Source organism: Aythya marila (genome assembly GCF_965140915.1).
Source record: "Aythya marila genome assembly, chromosome: 15".
In the NCBI taxonomy this organism is placed as follows: domain Eukaryota; kingdom Metazoa; phylum Chordata; class Aves; order Anseriformes; family Anatidae; genus Aythya; species Aythya marila.
In genome coordinates, this window is record NC_139056.1 from 1,762,002 (window position 1) to 1,783,813 (window position 21,812).

Sequence of the window (21,812 nt, forward strand, 5' to 3'; positions counted from 1 at the left end):
TCTGCAAACTTACTGAGGGTGCACTCGATGCCCTCGTCCAGATCATCAATGAAGATATTAAAGAGGACCGGCCCCAGCACCGAGCCCTGGGGGACGCCACTAGTGACTGGCCTCCAACTGGACTTGGCTCCATTCACCAATGGAGCCAAGTAATGACAATGGAGCCAATGTAATGACAATTGTAATTGTCATTACAATGTTATCACATTACCAAGAAGGTATATGTGCTAACAGAGAAATACGGGAGAAAATAAATAACCAGATTTTGACAAGTAACTGACAGCATGCAAAGAGATCTTAAGGTATTCACAAGTTATTTGAGTAACAAGGTAGACATAACTATGCATTTATATTCAAATGTTTCTGTTTACCTCCAGAGTATGCAGAAGGTGCAGCTTTCTTTAAGCTTGAACTATATTATCCCTGGTATTAAAAAAAAATGAAAGTTAGACAGGCACTTAAAAGTCCTGTGACGATGGTAAGTTGGTTTTATCACATGGATGTGAGTTGTAGATTCAAATAACTACATATGTGTGAAGGACATCATCTTAACACAATTTTTAGCAATGCTACTAAGTGCCTTTCAACTTTAAGAACACAAATCAATGCTAACTTCATATGTACTTTTTCATCTTAAGGTATTCTATTCATAGCAAAATGACACAACATATATTTTGCAACTGAAAGTTTCCAAGTGTTTATTTTACAAATAACGTTCCCAATATTCAAGTTCAGCTTATTTCGGGGAAAAAAAAAGAAAAAAAAAGAAAAAAAAAAAAAAAGTCACCAAAACATTTAGAAGGGATGGGATTTGCTATGTAATCTTGAGTTTATAGTGATTCAAAGATGCAATCATGATTCCACTAGATCTGTGCAGTTTTTACTTTTAAATTCACTGAAAGTCAGTTTTTCCATTAACTGGTTTTACATGTCATAGATTGTATTGAGAAGTGTCTCAGCAAGTTATGATTATTAACTTGTGCAATGCTTATTGTGCATTCTTGCTCTGGTCATTACTATTCAGTTACATTTCTGCTAAACAGGTCAAAATTATGAGAATGCCTATTTTATACAGCATTTCTGCTGAATGAGCCTTGATAAATTGACCAAGCTATTTCAATTAAGCATTGTGCACATAGTGCAAAAAGAAAACATGGAACACCTGAATCATCTTGCTGACTGTCTCCTGGTATAAAGAAGACCAATCTATGACAGTACTAGCCTGTTTAAAGATTACATAAAATTCCAGACACTATAGAATGCTGAATAACAACAATAAACAGTAGAACAAGGATTGGAGTAAGTCACCATTGATGATGATGATAACAGCAACAGTAACAAAAGGCTGATATACTTCAACTGTGACTCCTTTCTCCCTTCTACAAGCAAATTTGCTTTGTACCACTGGAACTTTTGGATGTGTGATTTATGCAGGATGAGGCTCACAATCAAGGAACAAAGAGTTTCCAAAAGCTGAAAAATAAATAAAATAATTAGTCTTGGGCCAAATCTGCTGAAACCAGAGATATACTACTATTGGTATATTCAGGTTGCTAATGCATAATTATCACATTAGAGTTAAAAAGAGTCACTTAGGTGGGTTATGTTGTATAAAAATAACTTAATTACTCTTTAGTCTAGGCACTTACACTATTTTTATTGTCCTAGTTAAAACATCACTAATAATCTTCCTAATGCTGCTGTTAAAAGATAATATAGGATATCTCAGCTGGAATTTTGTGTTGGTTTATGTGTGTTTGTTTTTTTTTTAATGTGATTTTTCTTTCTGCAAATTTTTGTGATTGTGACACATAGAATGAAAGTATATTGAAAACAAATGTTTTCTATCATGAGTCTGAATGGTTTTCTTTGCTGTTACACATAAACATTTTTCTTTTGCAGTGATGATATCACTGAACATCTAAAAGAGAGAGAGAGGGTCTTAATAGCTCCACAAACATTTCCAAAAGAGAGCACATTATAATATCAATATTAAACAAAATGAATAAACTGCTTTCACAACAGCACTAACAAATTAGGTTTTCTGTGCTTAGTTGTTCATTTGAATGAAACTTTAAAAGGAAAAAAAAAAAAAAAAAAAAAAAAGTAAACATTTTTCAGTATCCTGCCAGGTCAGCTACAGAACATGTAACACTGTTCTCTAGAAGCAGGGAATGGATATTTATTTCTAAATCATTTATTTATATTTGCTCATGAGTGCATTCTTAATGAATATATCTACCAAGCACATTCCGAGGGAAGTCAAGGTGAAAGCAAACAGGAAATGAAACCACTCCATCTCTTTCCATTTAAGGTCTAGGGAAATAACAACACATGAGCATTTACAACTGCAGTATGACGGACAAGATGAATGTAAGGTATCCCCTGGAGCAGTGAGACCAGTTGGAAAAAACTGATGGTAACAAAATGTAAGACAACTTAGTAATTAAAAAGGAATAAAAAAGAAAGAGAGGAAATGAGAGATTTCAGGCAACATGACAATTAATAGAATTGAGATTTCACAAGATGTACACTGTAACTCCCAAGAGAAATGTTTCTCCTCTTGTTGGGCACACGCAGATTGTTGTGCTGCCACAGTGGTAAGCCACAGGTGAAGGAGCAGTATTCATCACAGAAATCCCAAATTTCCAGAAGACCTTTCTTCCCATCCACCTTCCACCCTTCCCAAAACACCTCATAACACTGCTTTTTCAGGATGCCAGTCTCACTTTAACCAACACTGCTTCCTCCAGCTCACCTTTTTATCCAAAGTTATCTACCAACCTTTGTGCCTTCTGTATGACATCTACGGCTCTGAGGCATAGAATATGTTATTTATTACATAAATTCACAGCCAGCCCTCCCAGGTAGATGATACCATTGCAAAAGCATTTTAATCCTGTGCAAAACAGGAAGCTCAAGCAAATTAAATGCAGAGGGATACCAGGCAGAGAGCAGATGTTCTGTTCACATCAGGAAAGAAATCTGTCACAGTCTGGAGGGAAAGCAGAAGTCAGTAAGCTCCTTAATTTGTTCCTTCAATATATCCTATAAAGTCCAAATTGAATTTGGAAATTGTATTTTGTGTCCTTTGTGGTGCTAACCCACCAGGCTAAAAAATGACAGTCATTCAGGTATTTTACAAAGAAGTTGAACTCACTAAATTCAATTTTCCCTTCCACCACAGCTCCTTTATGCCATTGTGCCACCCCAATATTTCCAAAGCCTCTGGAACTATTTTTAATATTTCAGGCACAGGAGAGAGTGCCACTTAAGTATTACCACATGAGATATTCCTAAATTCTAGTAACCTCTGTTGTAACATCTCTTTGGCTACTCTAGTTAACATTGTTTAGAAAGGAAGGAGGGAGGAAGGAAATGTATGGCAAGGCCTATTTCAGTGCTGGAAGCCACAAAGATGCCTTACTAATGCTCCCTGTAGAGAGCAGGCACTGCAGAAAACACCAAAAGCTTTTGAAGGCTAAATAATTCCATGTTACAGTTTAAAGACACTTAGCAGCAGTTCGTACAGGCTAAAGATATACTTTCTGTGCAAGACATTGTAAGATAGAACTAACAGATGCAATCACATCTTTTATCACATGCTTATGCCTAAAACCAGAATGTTTATTTGTTATATATGATTCCATTCAAGTCTTATATACTGGGACAATGGCATTAAACAAGAAGCAAAGTGAGTGTCCAACATCTCTGTGACAAGTGGTTGAATCGCTACAGGAGCTACGACAGAGTTGTGCAGTGATGGCAGGGGAACAGGACAGGTAATATAGAAGGAAGACATTTTTTTCTTCACATGATGGTCATACATTTATGTAAAATATGACTGCTTTCTGGGAAAGAGGTCAAAAGGAGCAGGGACTCTTTATTTGGTCTGTGGGTTACATTCATCCTTGTTCATCCTGCCAACTTGGTGGAGATTCAGTAATACCATGTACAAAACATGAACTTTTAAGTGCAGAGCCAAAAGAAAAGTCTTCCAGGCTGCAGACATCTTCAAAAAGGAAAAAAAAAAAAAAAAAAAAAAAAAAAGTTAAACGTGCACATAAGTTTTCAGGCTCTGTTGCACAGCTTTAAGGGTATATATGTGAATGACAGGCTATGTTTAATTTCTCAGTTAATCACTGGCAGAAAACTCTCATGCGGTATTTTATCTGCCTATCTCCAACACTTTATTAAAAAGAGACAGTGCTTAAGACACAAAGCAAACAGATAAGAGAAACAATCCTACAACCAGCACCCTTTATTAAAAATGAAGAAAAGAAAACAATCTCTACAGCTAGAGTGTGATGCTTGTTTTAATGACTTTGGAAAGATTATGCAGGAGTAATGGAAAAATTACATTTCCTTTGGGTTATTTAGGAAATGATAGCTATTCCACTATGTATTTGCCAAGTCCTCTGATGCAGGGATTTAGAACTAGCATTGATTTTATGCTGGACAAGACAAAAGGTTTCTATCATAGGAACACAGAAGCCAACACATCAAAATAAAGAACTGTTAATTTAATTCAGTTCCTTCCCTTAATCCCTCTGTTTCAGATGCTGAAATCTGATATTCTGTGATTTCAAATAACTACGTAACTCATTTAAAAAAAAAAAAATCATGAAATTTGAGCAGATGAGCAGATCTGATGGGGATAAAACTTGTGAATATTATCACAGAATCATCTAGATTGGAAGACACGTCCAAGATCACCGAGTCCAACCTCTGAACTAACACTAACAAGTCCTCCACTAAACCATATCACTAAGCTTTACATCTAAATGTCTTTTAAAGACCTCCAGGGATGGTGACTCCACCACTTCCCTGGGCAGCCCATTCCAATGCCTCACAACCCTCTCAGTAATGAAGTTCTTCCTCATATCCAACCTAAAACACCCCTGGCTCAACTTTAGCCCATTCCCCCTCATCCTGTCACCAGGCACATGGGAGAATAGACCAACCCCCACCTCGCTACAGCCTCCTTTAATGTACTTATAGAGAGCGATAAGGTTGCCCCTGAGCCTCCTCTTCTCCAGGAAGAACATTCCCAGCTCCCTCAGCCGCTCCTTATAAGACTTGTTCTCCAGACCCCTCACCAGCTTCATTTCCCTTCTCTGGACTCACTCAAGCACCTCGATGTCCTTCTTGTAGCGAGGAGCCCAAAGCTGAACACAGTACTCGAGGTGTAGCCTCGCCAGTGCCGAGTACAGGAAGACGATCACTTTCCTAGCCCTGCTGGACACACTGCTTCTTATAAAAGCCAGGATGCTGTTGGCCTTCTTGGCCACCTGAGCACACTGCTGGTTCGTATTCAGCCGACTAGCCACCAATACTCCCAGGTCCTTCTCTGCCTGGCAGTTTTCCAACCACTCATCTCCCAGCCTGTAGCTCTGCTTGGGGTTGTTGTGGCCCAGGTGCAGGACCCAGCACTTGGCCTTGTTGAACTTCATACAGTTGACCTCAGCCATTGGTGCAGCCTATCCAGATCCTCCTGCAGAGCCTTCCTACCCTCAAGCAGATTGACACACACACCTAACTTGGTGTCATCTGCAAACTTACTGAGGGTGCACTCGATCCCCTCATCCAGATCATTGATAGTTATTAAAGAGGACTGGTCCCAGTACTGAGCCCTGGGGAATGCCACTAGTGACCAGCCTCCAGCTGGATTTGACTGCATTCACCACGACTCTTTGGGCCTGGCTATCCAGACAGTTTCTAACCCAGCAAAGTGTACGCCAGTCCAAGGCCAGCGCAGCCAGTTTTCTGAGGAGAATGCTGTGGGAAATGGTGTCAAAGGCCTTACTGAAGTCAAGGTAGACCACATCCACATCCACCCTGCTTCTTACTTTGTCATAGGAGGAGATCAGGTTCACCAAGCAGGACCAGCCTTTCATAAACCCATGCTGACTGGGCCTGATCACCTGGTTGCCCTGCAAGTGCTGCGTGATGACACTCAAGATAATCTGCTCCATGAGCTTCCCTGGCACTGAGGTCAAACTATCAGATGTATAATTTCCCGGGTCTACCCCTGGCCCTTCCTGTAGATGGGCATCACGTTTACTAGCTGCCAGTCAACTGGGACCTCCCCCAATAGCCAGGACTGCTGATAAATGATGGACAGTGGCTTGGCCAGCTCCTCTGCCAGTTCTCTCAGTACCCTTGGGTGGATCCCATCTGGCCCCATTGACTTGCGTACATCCAAGTGCCGTAGCAGGTCGCCAACCATTCCCTCATGGATAGTGAGGGCCACATCCTGCTCCCGGTTCCCTTCCACCAGCCTAGGGTACTGGGTATCCAGAGTCTTGCCGCTAAAGACTAAGGCAAAGAAGGCATTAAACACCTCAGCCTTTTCCTCATCTCTCATCACTAAGTTTCCCCCCACTCACCTTGCATTTATTCTGGACAAAATTTCTTCCTGATATTCTTCTCCCTCTCCTCCTAAATACAGTTTTTGAATTTATTATATACTATAAACTACATTCATTTTAAAGAATATTTGGGTATTTAATTCTAGAGCATCTCATTTGTAAACACACTCACTTACAGGTGAGTCTCCCTGTCTGTAAATGCCAGGACAAAACTGAGATCTAAGAACACAAGTAGGATTTGTACTATTGCACGTTTTTTTTTGTACAGGGCTGAATTTTCTCAATCCATACTATGGCAACCCTGCAGAGCTGCAGAAGAATGCTGTCTATCACAAAACAGGGTATCAGCCATTACACACACACACACACCTGATTCCCAAAGTAGAACAATGAGAAAATGCCAGTGTGCCCCATTCATAAGCAAGATGAACCAGATATGCTCTACTAAGTCAAGAGGCAATTTGCAGATTTAATTGAATGTTTTCAAAACAGGAGAGCACAGGTATAAAGGTAAGACCAAAGGGAGAGATAGGATTACAGAACAAAACTACCAGGAACCAAGAAGGAGATGCCTCCTTCGCTGGAGCACAGAGCCTGTGCTGGATGCCACACCCTCCAGAAAATAAATAAAATTAAAAAAAAAAAAAAAAAGGCCTAGCAACCACTGAGGTCACCTTGCTGAACCTGTTGCTTGATCTAGATCTATTATCTTGGATGGCATCCCAGAAGTGGTTTTACCTCAGCAGAAAGCATCATCAGACTGACAGGAGCTGCAGCAGGAGGAAGAGGTGGCAAGTAGCAAACTGATTTATCAGCCCAGACTTGTATAAATTGTGGCAAAACCGATTATTTTAAAATACATATATTGACAAGCTAATAAAAATTAAACATGCTTAGTTAACTTGTCATGGAAAAATGCCTCAGAACACTGCAGAGACTATAAATAAGAATTTGTAAGGAGATGCCTGGAAGCTGTGAGGTGAGGTTGCCCATTGATGCTTATTAAACACAACAGAGCAGATGCAGCTTTTAGCTGAGGAAGCCCTTAAATTGCTAATTGATAGAAGCAGGTGAGAATATAACAAGGAAAGTGCAAGAATTTGCTTTATTTTGAATGCTCTTTCCCTAAGCACCTACTACTGCTGGCATTGTCAGAGCTCCAAACATGCACAAAGAAAGCAGAAAGATGTAATTTCTCATGTTTTATTAGATTCAGTTCTCAGTCAATCTGATTGCAACATGGCAATTCAGTCTGACCTAATTAAGCTTGTGAAGATGTGGCTTGTTTTTAAAGCTGAAAACTTTTTGAGAGTGTTAGTTGTTTCCATGCTGTTTCAGTGAAGACCATTTAGTTTTGGTCTTTTTGTTCCTATATTTTTCCTCTGCCCTTTCCTGGCACAGAATAAAATAAATCAATAAATATCGTTCTATTCTATGTTTTTCTTCTGACAAGTACAGTTTGAAAAGTTACACTTCTTTTTTTAGTTCCTGAAAAGATAAAAAGAAAAATCTACTTCCTCCAATTTGAGTGATCCCAACAGTACAAAAAAAAATGAATAGATTTGTTCTATTTCACTGCATAATAAAATATGAAAGAGTGAACCATTTTCTTAAATAAAAGGTTATTCACAAAAATGACTAAAAAGGCATTAGTTTTGCTCCAAGTTCTAGTAATCCCAACTAATATCAACTGAAAAAAAAAAAAAAAGAAAAAAAAAAAAAAAGAAAAAAAAAAAGATCTAAAATCTGTTTTCCATTCATAGCCTTTTTTTTTAGGCCAAATAGTCCACAATTACTACTTTTAACATAGGTGGTTTGAAGTTTTCTGGACCAAAATACATTTCTCTCATCACATCTGCATTCCCATCTGGACAGACACTTTATAAAAAGTGGCTAACACCACACAAGCATTGTACCAAAGGCAGCCCTAGTCCCAGAGAGCTTGTAAGCTAACTTACACTCAATTAAATGCATTTATAAGCAGTAACACACATGAAGAAAGACTCAGCAACAGGAGCTTCTGCCAGAAAACCCTAATACTCTCTTCTCTTGCTGGGAAAAGAACTGTTCTCTAGCCAAACTCCACTGGCACAGGTAAACACTAGTGCATCAAAGATATGCAGCTGAGTTCACACAACTGCTTCCACTACTTCAGTACTTTCGAAAGCTACAGAAAATCTGAGCCATCTCCCCATGCATACAGCAGCTGCACTTGGAAGAATCATCATTACTAATTACACATAATTACATTATGTGCAATTACATCATTACGCAATGAAAGCTGCTCCATTTGCCATTTGAAAACCTCTCCTTTTTCTTGTGTCTCTTTTCCCTTTCCAATGTTTTAAATTCAAAAACTTTAACAACTTCCCAACTCATCTGGGAGTTACCTTCCATCTTGTGGTAATGCAGGTTCCATCCTTTTCATTTCTTCAAAAAAGTTGAATATAAAATGTTAACTTTGTGAAAGGCTAAGAAAACCCTGATATCCATCAGCCCCAGGAAACCTACTTTTAGGACTAAAAGCTTATAAAATTAAGGACAGCTTTTGTCATAGAGAAGCGCACAATTTCTACTTTGACTTCATTTATGTTGTGCAGCTGGATTTTTTTGTGATGTGTTTAACACAGAGTAGAAGAAAAAAATAATGTCTTGGCAAGGTATGAATATAATAAATGTTATTCCATGCCTACAGGCTGAGTTGGACAAAATTTTTAGAGTGCAAAAGCCTCTGGTTTCAGGAGGTTGCTTTCAAGATGAATATTTTTCCAGTGGAATCCAAACCATTGCTCAGCAGCATTAACAGATCAGTGTTCTGGTCACTTTATTAATGGGAAAAAAACACTAGCTTTCAAGCAAAGCAAGACAATTGATTTCTACTGATTTATATCCCAGCTGAATATTTTTAATTGGACCTTGCTAATTTTCTGCACCGATCGCTAGTCCTTCCTTAACAACTTGTTTTTTCCTAAGCAGTGGTGCACTGAGAAGAATTACTTTAATGATAGGCAGAAAAATGGGCCCAGGTGGAATTAAAACACTGTTAATTATAGCCCTTCTGGAAATACTTTGCCAAATGCTTAGAAAATAATGCCCATATACAACTTAAATCTGGATTTTAGCCATGTGCTTTTTACACATACATATTTTCTTTACAGAAAATACATTCCTGTCATGATTTTTTAGGTAGCTTTTCATTTCTAAACCTGTGGATTGAATCTTCATGGGCAGGTACTGGAATCACACATCTATGCTCCATAATAAGATCCTTTTCCTGAAGAAGTGTCACATTCACCAGGCTTAGAATCAGCTCCTCAGATTGCTCTCTGGGTCTCACTGCTTTCACATCATAACACAGTCTTCAGGTCTCACTACATCCTAACTAGTCTCCAAAGCAGCTCCTGTAAGGTCAGCTGGAAAAAGCATTTAAAGAAAGTCACTTACACCAAACTAACCCATTCCATGCATCACCTTTCCCTGAATTTACTGAAGGAAGATTAGGTGCCTGGGTAATTAATGCAAAGTGCCAAGTGAGGCAGCAGTGCAGCCTAGGCACAGCACCACAACAAGCAAGATGAACAGCCTCTGGACCAGCGCTGGCTCACATTCAGCCATATCAAAAACAAGAACAGAGGCAGCGGATTTAATGTCTGTCTATACCCAGTCATATTGTCATGCTCTAATCTCAAATGCTCAACTCCCATTTTGAAAATCTGAAAAGGCATGTAGACTCTTAGGATGCAGAGACCCTTAATACATGAGGAGTAGAAAGAAAAGATTTTTCAATTCCTCTTTTTCATGTCAGATCATACTGCATAAACCAAAAACTAGGATACACATGCAATCTCACATACAATCACAACTACCAGGGCCAAAAAAAAAAAAACTCAAGCAAGTCAGAGGCCACGACACTGAAACAGATAAGAGATCCCCATGAGGGTTGCTTAGGAGACAGAAGAGAGGTTAAAGAATTAAAAGCCTTTTAACTAATGTTTGCATATGAAGGGCACAGTAGTCAGAAATTATTTCTGACAATAGTTTAGCATATATTTTCTGTGATTAATTAGAGACAAAACTCCTAGATTCCCATAGGCAGCACCACAGACCACAACTTTGTTACAGAGATTGCAAGCAAGCAAACCTATTGATGATGTAAACGTGGATAATGGCAGAAATCACTACTGGCTTCGATATTATTAAAATACTACTTCTTTGTTTATTCTCATGATGAGAAAAAGTTCTTCTGCACACAGAACACCCAGAAGAGAAACTGGAAGACAGCAGAAGCCATGCTTGGCTCTCTGTGGTGCAAGCATAAGCCTGGAGTCACTAAACTGAGCAATTATTATAATTCTACTTTTACAAGACAGTAATGTTCCATTCTGAGAAGAAAAAGAAAAAGAAAAAAAAAAAAAAAAAGAAAAAAAAAAAGAAGAAGAAAAGAAAAGAAAAGAAAAGAAAAGAAAAGGGAAAGAAAAGGGAAAAAAAAGGGAAAAAAAAAAGAAAAAAGAAAAAAAAGAGGATTTATAAACTAGCAGCTGGTTGCCTAAATGAGTAAAGTGCACATACTATCTCTTTCTCATCTTTACCAAAATCAGTAGAGGTGCAAGAGAAAGATGTACGCTTTATGTTTTGACTTAAAACAAGAGATGTTCTTCAAATAATTAGTTTGGCTTTTATAGTTCTTCATTTATGTGATTTTGTTACAGCTTTTTGAAAGTAGTTTCTCTTCCTCTTTATCACAAGGTGAGAGAAACAAAACTCAGCAATGAGCTTTGAAGTTAAAGCCCTGTTACTTGTGAAAAAAAAAAAAAAAAAAAAAAAAAAAAAAAAAAAAGCATTTGCAATAATGAACTTGGCAAAATAAAAAGACAAAAAACAACTTTTGTTGACAAAGGACCATGGAGCAGAGAGAAAACTTAGGCACCAACAATTGCCCAGATGCTGCCTGGCCCATTTGGAAGGCATTTGTTGCTATGCCTGTGCTGTCAGCAGGCATGCCACTCTCAGCCCTCAGAACAACACCTCTGCAAAACACCTACTACAGCAAGACCAAACGGGCGGATTTGTCAAGGAAAAACAAACTAGCTGCTGAGGCAAATCCCACCCCACAGCACTGCAAACACCTAACGTCACACTGAAACAGCTTCAATGAGTCAGGATTTATTCAAATATTACCTCTGCCTCTCTGTTCATGGCTGGCATCTGCAGAAGGGACACAGGTTGTGAGAGGTCTGTATGTCCTTCAACAAATGGCTGAAATGCTCTTTTCCCCTTTTGCCCATCACCCCAATTCAACTCTAGCACATTATTTAGGATTATTTATATCACTGCTTCCAGTTATTGGTTATTACCAAGGTTGGAATTATTTCCTTCCCAAACAGCATCAGCCAGTGCATTCATTATTTTCACAAATCCTGCATGAGTTACTAATCCCATCCTCCTCATGTCCCATCATGATGAGTTGCCTCATCACCACTCAGTGTTGGCCTGTGTCCTCTCAAATGGTACCTCACAAGTACTCCAAATTAGTTTGTGCCAGAGAAGGATAACGTTTTAACATTGATGGTACTGAAAAGGATATTTTATAAAAGTATGGGAAATTCCTCCTCTAAGTTTGTAATTCCTATTCATTTTATCTCTAAATTCAGCATAATTTATTCAGTAGGCAAATCATAATAGCTTTCAGTCCTGACATTTGTTGGTGCCCTTTTTGGGGGCATCAGAGAAACAGTCTGGATAATGAAGTTTCTTAAGGGCCCCGTGGATCTGTTGTATATCCTCTGTACTGAGAGGAATCTCAGCTGTACTGAGGCTTGGTAATATTAATGAAAATTTCCAGGAATACGGGGCTAAATTTTTTGCTAAACTTGTGAAACACTGTAAATCAATAGGTTCATGCCTCCCATTAGCTAGTAAATCATTTGGCTCCAAACCTGCAAACATAAATAATGCCTTTGCTAATCTTTAAAAATGTCTTCATTGCGGAAAACCTGTATTTATTCATGATATGCTACAAAGATTTTTAATTATATCTGTACCCATCATGATTACTACATTTCATTACATGATAATACAGGTTCTTATTCATTATGAAAATCTAATTAAGAAGAACATCACCTACACTTTCCAAGACCCTGGAAAAAAGCTACTGAGAAAGCCTAACTGTGCTGGTTTTATTCCCAGAAGTCTCACAATAGAGAACTGAAAGCTTCAGGACAAAAAAAGCATTAAGAGATATTGTATCTCCATGCACTATGCACCCATGAAGTTAAACAGAACATTGTTGTATGGTATTCTGTTGCATCCTTGCTTGGTACCATTTAGCTAAAATGTTTCCTTTGGCACTTTTATCAGGTATTTTCTTGACTCAATGAAGATTTGGTGAAGATAATTTATCTCGAGGGTAAGAGCTACACCCTGCCAGCAGTCTGTAGAAATATACTGTCACTTGCTCAGTTACCAAAAGATTTTCATTCATTTCCGGAAAAAAAAAAACAAAAAAAAAAAACATTGTCTTTGGACACTGAGCTTTCAATTCTGGCAGCAGCCATGCTCTTTTCTGCTATAGTGCTATTCCTCTGCTACCTAATGAAATATTGATCTTTATAAGCAGGTGTAGAGCAATCAGTATACTAAAAAGAGGAGAATCAGGTGCAAGAGACCATCTTCTCATTCTTTCCATACACAACTGGAACAAACAGAAGTGGACTGAAACCAACAAGCAAGAAATTTTCCAATTCTAGAAATCTTTTGTGCAGTCCCTCCCTACTACAAGGCAAAGTTTTGTCACACCATATTTGACATGGCATGGAGATACACGGTGTAACAGTTTAGTTACGCTGTGTTTGCAAGCTTTTGCTCCTAGACTGTGGGACAAAGTGAACAGAGCCAATATCCATGGTACAATTTTCCTTATAAGCCTTCATAACTATTTTTTTCTTTAATAAAAATAAAGGAGAATGTCATATGTAGCCAACCAGGAGTCCACAGGTGCCTTCTGTTTCTGTGTATGTAAAAACAGCCTCCAGTACATGGCAGCTGGAGTTGGATGGGATGAATTAGGTCACAGAAACTTTTGCCCTTCTGAAGTGATTTGATTTAAATCAAGAACCTATATTCATTCTATATGTCAACTGAGGGTTCACAGTTACATGCCATTCTTCAAGAGAGACAACTACCAACAGGGGGAGGGCAGCAGCAGGCAACGAGGATGGTCAGGTACTGGAGCATGGCATCTGCTCCATGAGGAGATGCTGAGAGGATTGAGTTTGTTCATCCTAGAGAACAGAAAGCTTCAGAGGGGATCTTATCACTACATTTAACTTCCTAAAGTTGGGATGGATAGAGAAGAGAAAACCAGAGACTTCTTAGAGATACACAGAGAGCAGAGAGGCAACAGTCAGGCTGCAACAAGGGAAATTCCATCTGGACACAAGGAAAACATTTTTCACAGTGAGTGTGTTTCAGCAAAGACACCGACTGCCAGGAGAGGCTGTGAAATCTCTACCCTTTTTAATATTCAAAGGTCTACCAGGCAAGATCCTGAGATACCCAAGCCAACACTGGAATTATGCCTGCTTTCAGCAGTTGCATTAGAAACGTTCACAGGATGTTTCAAAACTGTATTATTCTATGATTCTATATTCCTCAATATTCCTCAATTACAAAATGACTTGTACTTTTATTTAGACTGTAAGATAACCATTATCTACTAGATTTCCAAAGACAGACTGTTATACTCATTGTCCCACCTATATTCTTTCTACCTAGATTAAAATCATAAAGGTTCTCATAATCAGAGAATCACGGATTTGTCTAGGTTGGAAGAGACCTCAAGATCATCTAGTCCAACCTCTGACCTAAAACTAACAAGTCCTCCACTAAACCATATCACTAAGCTCTACACCTAAACATCTTTAAAAGACCTCCAGGAATGGTGACTCCACCACTTCCCTGGGCAGCCCATTCCAATGCCTCACAACCCTCTCAGTAATGAAGTTCTTCCTCATATCCAACCTACGTGTAAACTTCCACTGGCGCAACTTTAGCCCATTCCCCCTCATCCTGTCACCAGGCACATGGGAGAATAGACCAACCCCCACCTCGCTACAGCCTCCTTTAATGTACTTATAAAGAGCAATAAGGTCGCCCCTGAGCCTCCTCTTCTCCAGGAAGAACATTCCCAGCTCCCTCAGCCGCTCCTTATAAGACTTGTTCTCCAGACCCCTCACCAGCTTCATTTCCCTTCTCTGGACTCACTCAAGCACCTCGATGTCCTTCTTGTAGCGAGGAGCCCAAAGCTGAACACAGTACTCGAGGTGTAGCCTCGCCAGAGCCGAGTACAGGAAGACGATCACTTTCCTAGCCCTGCTGGACACACTGCTTCTTATAAAAGCCAGGATGCTGTTGGCCTTCTTGGCCACCTGAGCACACTGCTGGCTCGTATTCAGCCGACTAGCCACCAATACTCCCAGGTCCTTCTTCGCCTGGTGCTTTCCAACCACTCATCTCCCAGCCTGTAGCTCTGCTTGGGGTTGTTGTGGCCCAGGTGCAGGACCCAGCACTTGGCCTTGTTGAACTTCATACAGTTGACCTCAGCCATTGGTGCAGCCTATCCAGATCCTCCTGCAGAGCCTTCCTACCCTCAAGCAGATTGACACACACACCTAACTTGGTGTCATCTGCGAACTTACTGAGGTTGCACTTGATCCCCTCATCCAGATCATTGATAAAGTTATTAAAGAGGACTGGTCCCAGTACGGAGCCCTGGGGGAATGCCACTAGTGACCAGCCTCCCGCTGGATTTGACTGCATTCACTCTTAGGGCTCGGCTATCCAGACAGTTTCTAACCCAGCAAAGTGTACGCCAGTTCAAGGCCAGCACAACCAGTTTCTTGAGGAGAATGCTGTGGGAAATGGTGTCAAAGGCCTTACTGACGTCAAGGTAGACCATATCCACAGCCTTTCCCTTGTCCACATAGCTTGTTACTTTGTCATAGGAGGAGATCAGGTTCGCCAAGCAGGATCTGCTTTTCATAAACCCATGCTGACTGGGCCTGATCGCCTACTTGCCCTGCAAGTGCTGCGTGATGACACTCAAGATAATCTGCTCCATGACCTTCCCTGGCACTGAGGTCAAACTATCAGATGTATAATTTCCCGGGTCTACCCCGGCCCTTCTTGTAGATGGGCATCATGTTTGCTAGCCACCAGTCGACTAGGACCTCCCCCGATAGCCAGGACTGCTGATAAATGATGGAAAGCAGCTTGGCCAGCTCCTCTGCCAGTTCTCTCAGCACCCTTGGGTGGATCCCATCTGGCCCCATCGACTTGCATGCATCTAAGTGCTGTAGCAGGTCGCCAACCATTTCCTCGTGGATTGTGAGGGCCACATCCTGCTCCCCATCCCTTTTCACCAGCTCAGGGAGCTGGGTATCCAAAGAGTAACTGGTTTTGCCGCTAAAGACTGAGGCAAAGAGGGCATTAAGCACCTCAGCCTTTTCCTCATCTCTCATCACTGAGTTTCTCCTTGCATTCAGTAAAGGATGGAGATTCTCCTTAGTCCTCCTTTTCGTGTTAATTTATTTATAAAAACATTTTCTGTTGTCTTTAACAGCAGTAGCCAGATTGAGCTCCAGATGAGCTTTGGTCTTTCTAATTTTGTCCCTACACATCCTTACAACATCCTTATAATCCATCTGCTTGGTTTGCCCTCTTTTCCAAATATCATAAACCCTCTTTTTTCTCCTAAGCTCAAGCCACAATTCTCTGTTCAGCCAGGCCAGTCTTCTTCCATGCCAGCTCATCTTTGGGCACATGGGGACAGACCACTCATGAGCCATTAAGATTTCCTTCGTGAGGAGTGCCCAGTCTTCCTGGACTCCTCTGCCCTTCAGAACTGCCTCCCAAGGGATTCTGCCATCCAGTGTCCTTAACAGCTCAAAGTCTGCCCTCCAGAAGTCTAAGGCAGCAGTTTTACTGGTCCCCCTCCTGACTTCGCCAAAAATAGAGAACTCTACCATTTCATGGTCTGCCCAAGACAGCTCCCGACCACCACATCTCCCACCAGTCCTTTTCTGTTTGTGAACAGAAGGTCAGGTGGGGCACCTCCCCTGGTAGGATCACTAACCAGTTGCGTCAGGAAGCTGTCTTCGGTGCTCTCCAGAAACCTCCTAGACTGCTTCCTCTGAGCTGTATTGCATTTCCAGAATATGTCTGGGAAGCTGAAGTTCCCCATGAGGACATGAGTGACCTTTGTAGCTTTCCCTTGTTACATGTATGACATCAACCTATCTCAGCAATTTCTTGTCAGCTCAGCCAACCACATCAGAGTTTCTACATAAATATTCTGCTTCCTTTTCTTCTAGAGAATTATTACTTAAAATCTCATGTACATCAAACTTTTGCAAACCATTGACAAAGTCATCATCTAGTATTATAGATGATCATCAGAGCAGATAGTAGCTGGAGTCCAAGTTGCCACATGAGGAAAATACTAAACAACCTTTTTTCTAAATTTATAAATTAAGTTCACGTCTCACATAGAAATGGCATATCTGTCATTTCTCTTTACCTCAGAATCCATGTCCTTTCCTCTGGGAAGTAGTCTCTGTAGCCATTCTTCTGTCGCGTTAAGGGGTGTAGCTGATTAACCGTTACGGGCCTGGTCAGATTCAGGGTACTGAACCAGTCAGACATTCACCAAAAACACATTAACCGTCTGGGGGTCCAGTCAGACATTCACCATCAACGCATTAACGGCCTGGGGGTCCGTTCAGACATTCACCAAAAATGCATTAACCGCCTGGGGGTCTGGTTAGATTCAGAACACTGAACTATCACGGATAACCACCCTCACCCTCGTTGCACTCAATGAGAGTTATCACAATGCAATCAAGTATGGTTTATTACAGCAACAGATAATCAGGTTCTTTTGGATTGCCGGTGATAGTGACTGTCTGCAAAAGCAAGCTAGTATGCATAAAATACACAGGTGTTATAGGTGTTACAGGTGTTATAGGTGTTGTAGGTGTTACAGATGTTACAGGTGTTTATAGATGTTACAGATGTTACAGGTGTTATAGATGTTACAGGTGTTTACAGGTGTCACAGGTGTGCAGCCTAGAAATAAACACGTTAAAAGGATCAAAGACTCTATAGAGATCTATAAGCAAGTATTCAGATCTCACCCAAAGGCGTCCCAATGGGGGGAGGAAAGAGAGGCTCAGCCCGTCGACTGATCCCAGGAGTCAGGAGGTCCTAAGGATGTTGTCCTCGGGATGGTATCTCCCCTGATGGTGGTATCTTCCCTAACATCCCCTCTCTCTTGGGCCAATTTATATTATTTTCTGTCTTTTAGGTGGAGCTTGAGTGGGTCTAGTCAAGCATATCTTAGTTATGATTGGTGTAAAGTTTTCCCGTCTCCGTTTAAAGTAATAGGCTCCGAGGAATTCAGAGCGCATGCTCAGTGAGGGGTGGTCGCACCTTGGAGGCGGGTAGCTTTTGGGATGGAGGTGTGTTTTGGTATTATAATGATATTATAATGAGCAAAAAGTACACTAGGGTACAGCATTTGTCAAAACATGACAGGTCTTTGGCTTAGGGTGGCAAAAAGTGCAGCTTTGTGCACAAGAACAATCGAGGTCCCATCTGATTACAGAGCCTAGCCATGGTGTCTCCACTCCACTCCACTCTACGCTCCGTGCTGTTCCTTAGAGCTAGCACACCAAGTTTCCCAGCGCGATAGCATCTAAGGCTGGGAGCCTAGGGAACGCTCAGATAATGCAGTTATGCCCTACCCTGAAAGCCTCTTCAATGCTGTACCTTTTCCTTAAAAATGTGAATGTTAGTTTTATTTTCCTAGTTACTTCAGGCATTTACACCACATAATCCACCCCGTGACTATAGTCACTCAAGCTTCACGACAGTTGGAATATGTCGGGGATATCACAAACATTCTCGGATTGAGGTTTATCGAGTGTGTGTACATTGTGTAGGGATGCCAAACATTTCATCATAAACCAGAGTTTAATATACAAACTAATTGTCAGTATAAAGCATAATACAGTGAGTATTAACAGAACAATAACAGGGTGAAGCATCTTGTAGAAGATTCCTGTGGCAGCTGGCGACCATCCAAAGTGTCCCACCAACGGTGTCTCTCATCTCTCTTTACTCTTTCCATCACTCGATGTGTTTCTTGTGCATCATGATGGACAGTAATCAGTCTTTTGTCCATTTTCTCGGACTTGTGCCATCAGCTGCTTCAGGTCCTCATGTACCAGCAATTTCTTCACCAAGGTAAGGTTCATTCCAATAGGAGTAGCAGCAGTTCATGAAGCAGAATATAATTAGATGCAATAAGTTGATAAGAAGTGACAGGAGCTGAGTATTTAAAATCACATCCTAGAATTTTGGTAAAATTGCAAACACAAACATTAGAGTGATTACTGGTATCTACCACTGTATCATCTACGACTATGGAATCACAATGAGTTCTCATACAAACACAACCTTTCCCAATATATACAAGTACAGTTTCAAGGGTTTCATTAGGATATATCTCAAAGTGGCAAATATTTTGCTCAGTGTCAAGACAAATGTCTTGAGATTCCAGTGTGTTATTTTCACAGATGCACAATGCATGCATTTACATCAATTGTTTGCCACTTTCCTCCCTTTTGATGGGCCCATACTTTATGCTCTTTAGGATAAAGTATAGTTCCATTATGATTGAGTCCTAATGCAATGATTGGATATACATTGTATACAGTGGCATTACTTATAGTAAGTATAAAGGCAACAATTTTATCATTTTCTGCATAATGGGTAAAGTTGACTAATTGCCACCATGCTTGAAATTCTTTTTCAAATTCTGAAGCATTATCCCAAATCAATTTTCGAATTTCAGTGGGCAAAGTTCTTCCTTTTCCCTCTCTAATAATAGCTGCTGCTACAGATTGTATCCATAACTGCGCTTGGATGCAGCTCAAGGCAAGGAAGGTATTGCCTTGGGTTTTTCCAAGGGCATTTACAATTAATTGATGATATAGAAGCCATTGATTTGCTCCTAAAGCCAATAAGGATGATTTTATTGGTTGTTCCAGTTTCCTTAGGTCATCTGTAGTAGCAGTTACTCTACTCATGAGGACCTCAGCATCAATGCTATTTAATATACCTAATCCTGTCCCTAATAACTCAGTTGCATCCCGTGGCCCTTTTTAGGGACCAACTAGGGTCAAAGAGAATTTGTTATTGAATTATGTAAGGGCCTGTATTGAAGATGGAAGGAGTTAGACCAATGGGAGGCTGAGTCGGTTCGTTTTCAAATATCTGCGGAGGCAGAGGCTTCTTATCCTTTGACCATGAATTCAAATAGTAATTCTGTGCCTCTGTAACCCCAAAGACAGTACACAATTATAGGTTTGGTGAATCAATGTATACTGTCTTAATTTCAGTCGGCCGATTATAAGTGGATTGTCTGTCCAGACATGGCTTGAAGTTCAGCCATTCGTAGAGAATTGTTCCAACTCCATTCACCTTTGGAAAATATTTTGTTTCCATGTAGAACTAAAGTAGAGAGATTTAGGTCCTTTCTGTTTTGAGATGTTCCAGTGACTGTGCTATACTGTGACAATACATGGTTAAATGCCATGGTGAAACACCTCAGCTCCATGCACAGCCACAGTAGCTAAGTTTCCTTTAAGGTCTGTAATTGCATCAAGGTCAGGGTAAAGCATAGCATTATTAATCCAAACTGTTGATTCGTCATCTTCCAGCTGTCCATATACACTTTGCTCAGGGTTCCTGTGAACACAAAAGAAAATAAAATATGCTCGGTTGTATTCAACCGGCAGGGTTAGAAAGAGCAATCTTTGATTTCCCATGCATAGTAGTTAGCACTATTACTACTGTTAGATACACAGAGGGCTTTCACTATCTCTGCCATGTTTGGAACTGCGGCAGTCAAAGGTGTAGTGTTAGCATTCAGCTGTCTGTAATCCACTGTAAAATGCCATTGCCTGGTTGGTTCCTTTACTGGCCACACTGGTGAATTATAAGGTGAATGGGTCCTTTTAATAATGTCTCTTTTTTCCAATTCTGTTACCACCCCGTCAATCCCCGTAAATACTGCTGCTGACAACAGATATTGCCGATCATTAATGATTTTAGCAGGGGATAAGGGTATGGATGTTTGTAACAGGCTCAGTCTCATGGTGCCTGAATCCCTTTGAAGTGTTGCGAAACTCCACACAGTTCCATCAGGGAGTTTCCACATACAACCATGCAGTATGTCAAATCCTAAAATATTAGTATATGCAGCACCAACTAATACTTCTGTCCTGGTTAATTTTTGTTCCTCTGGCAACCAGAGAGAAATTTTTGCAGTGGGGCATTGTTTTTCCACACCATTGATTCCCGTGAATTTAACCCTGCGTTGACCAGGTGTTATGCTCAGGGTTCGTTCTGTCTCATGTGTAATTACTGACATTTGGGTCCTGGTATCAATACAAAAATTTACCAATATTTTTTGGGGGGTTCAACAGGAATGGCAATGATAGGATCAGAGTGTTCATTAGAGAGCCATTGAATTGTTCCGACACCACAACTCACTCTGTTCCCTATTAGGTTTGAACCTCTCTTTGAATTTGGGGTATCTGGGATTTTTAGTGTGGATTTGGCAGACTCGCCGAGAGTGGTCTTGGGATTTAATGCTGGCTGAATTTATCCAGCCCATTCGGTGTCCGTACTTATCTATGTCTTGTACCAATTCACTCCAGGTGGGAATAGGGGAGTTAGGATTTCGCCTACAACCACTATCATCATCCCTACAAGCAGCTAGTATGTGATTTTGGGTGTTTGCTACAAACATCTTAAGACAATCAGGGAGTCCATGGATGAGAGGGGTTAATTGAACCGGGTCAATAGGAGCTAACATCGGGGATTTCCTTAATTTATCTCTTTCATATATCGCCTGAATGCAGGCTGCTTTCTGTACTGCTACAGCCAAGTCAGCTCTTGGTGTGGTGGTTAAAAATACTCCAGGTCTCCAAAAGCCTCCTACTTCTTCCTTACACAACATCGTTCGATCTCCTCCTTTAAGAGAAACTCGACACACATACTCCACTTCTGATTCCCCTGACCGCCTTGAGAACTTCTCCTGTATTTTAACCAACTCTGCTGGTGACAACGGAATCATTCGCACAGTAGTACAGATTTCATCATTATCATCAACAGTAGTCTCAGTCTTAACCAAAGGTCTCAAGGAAATCGATTGAGGTTCAGAATCAGAAATCTCTTCAACACCATCATCACTGTCAGACCAGAAATCACTGTCCCAGCTTTCAGGTTCTACACAATGCAGCACTCCATGAATCTGCTTGACCGGAGCGCAAGGCTGTACTTTATTTAACAGATGACTAACCCTCTCCAGCAATT

The 21,812-nt window shown here is 40.6% G+C and overlaps 1 protein-coding gene across 1 annotated transcript in view; it reads right to left on the reverse strand.

Annotated features, from left to right (window-relative positions):
• Positions 1-17,313: 17,313 nt before the first annotated feature.
• HAPSTR1 (HUWE1 associated protein modifying stress responses) overlaps positions 17,314-21,812 on the reverse strand; it is a 186,034-nt gene continuing 181,535 nt past the window's right edge. Inside the window, exon 4 of the mRNA XM_082772700.1 lies at positions 17,314-20,180. Coding sequence (XP_082628826.1) covers positions 20,065-20,180 — 116 coding nt within the window. The 3' untranslated portion in view covers positions 17,314-20,064. The remainder of the gene's footprint in view (positions 20,181-21,812) is intronic.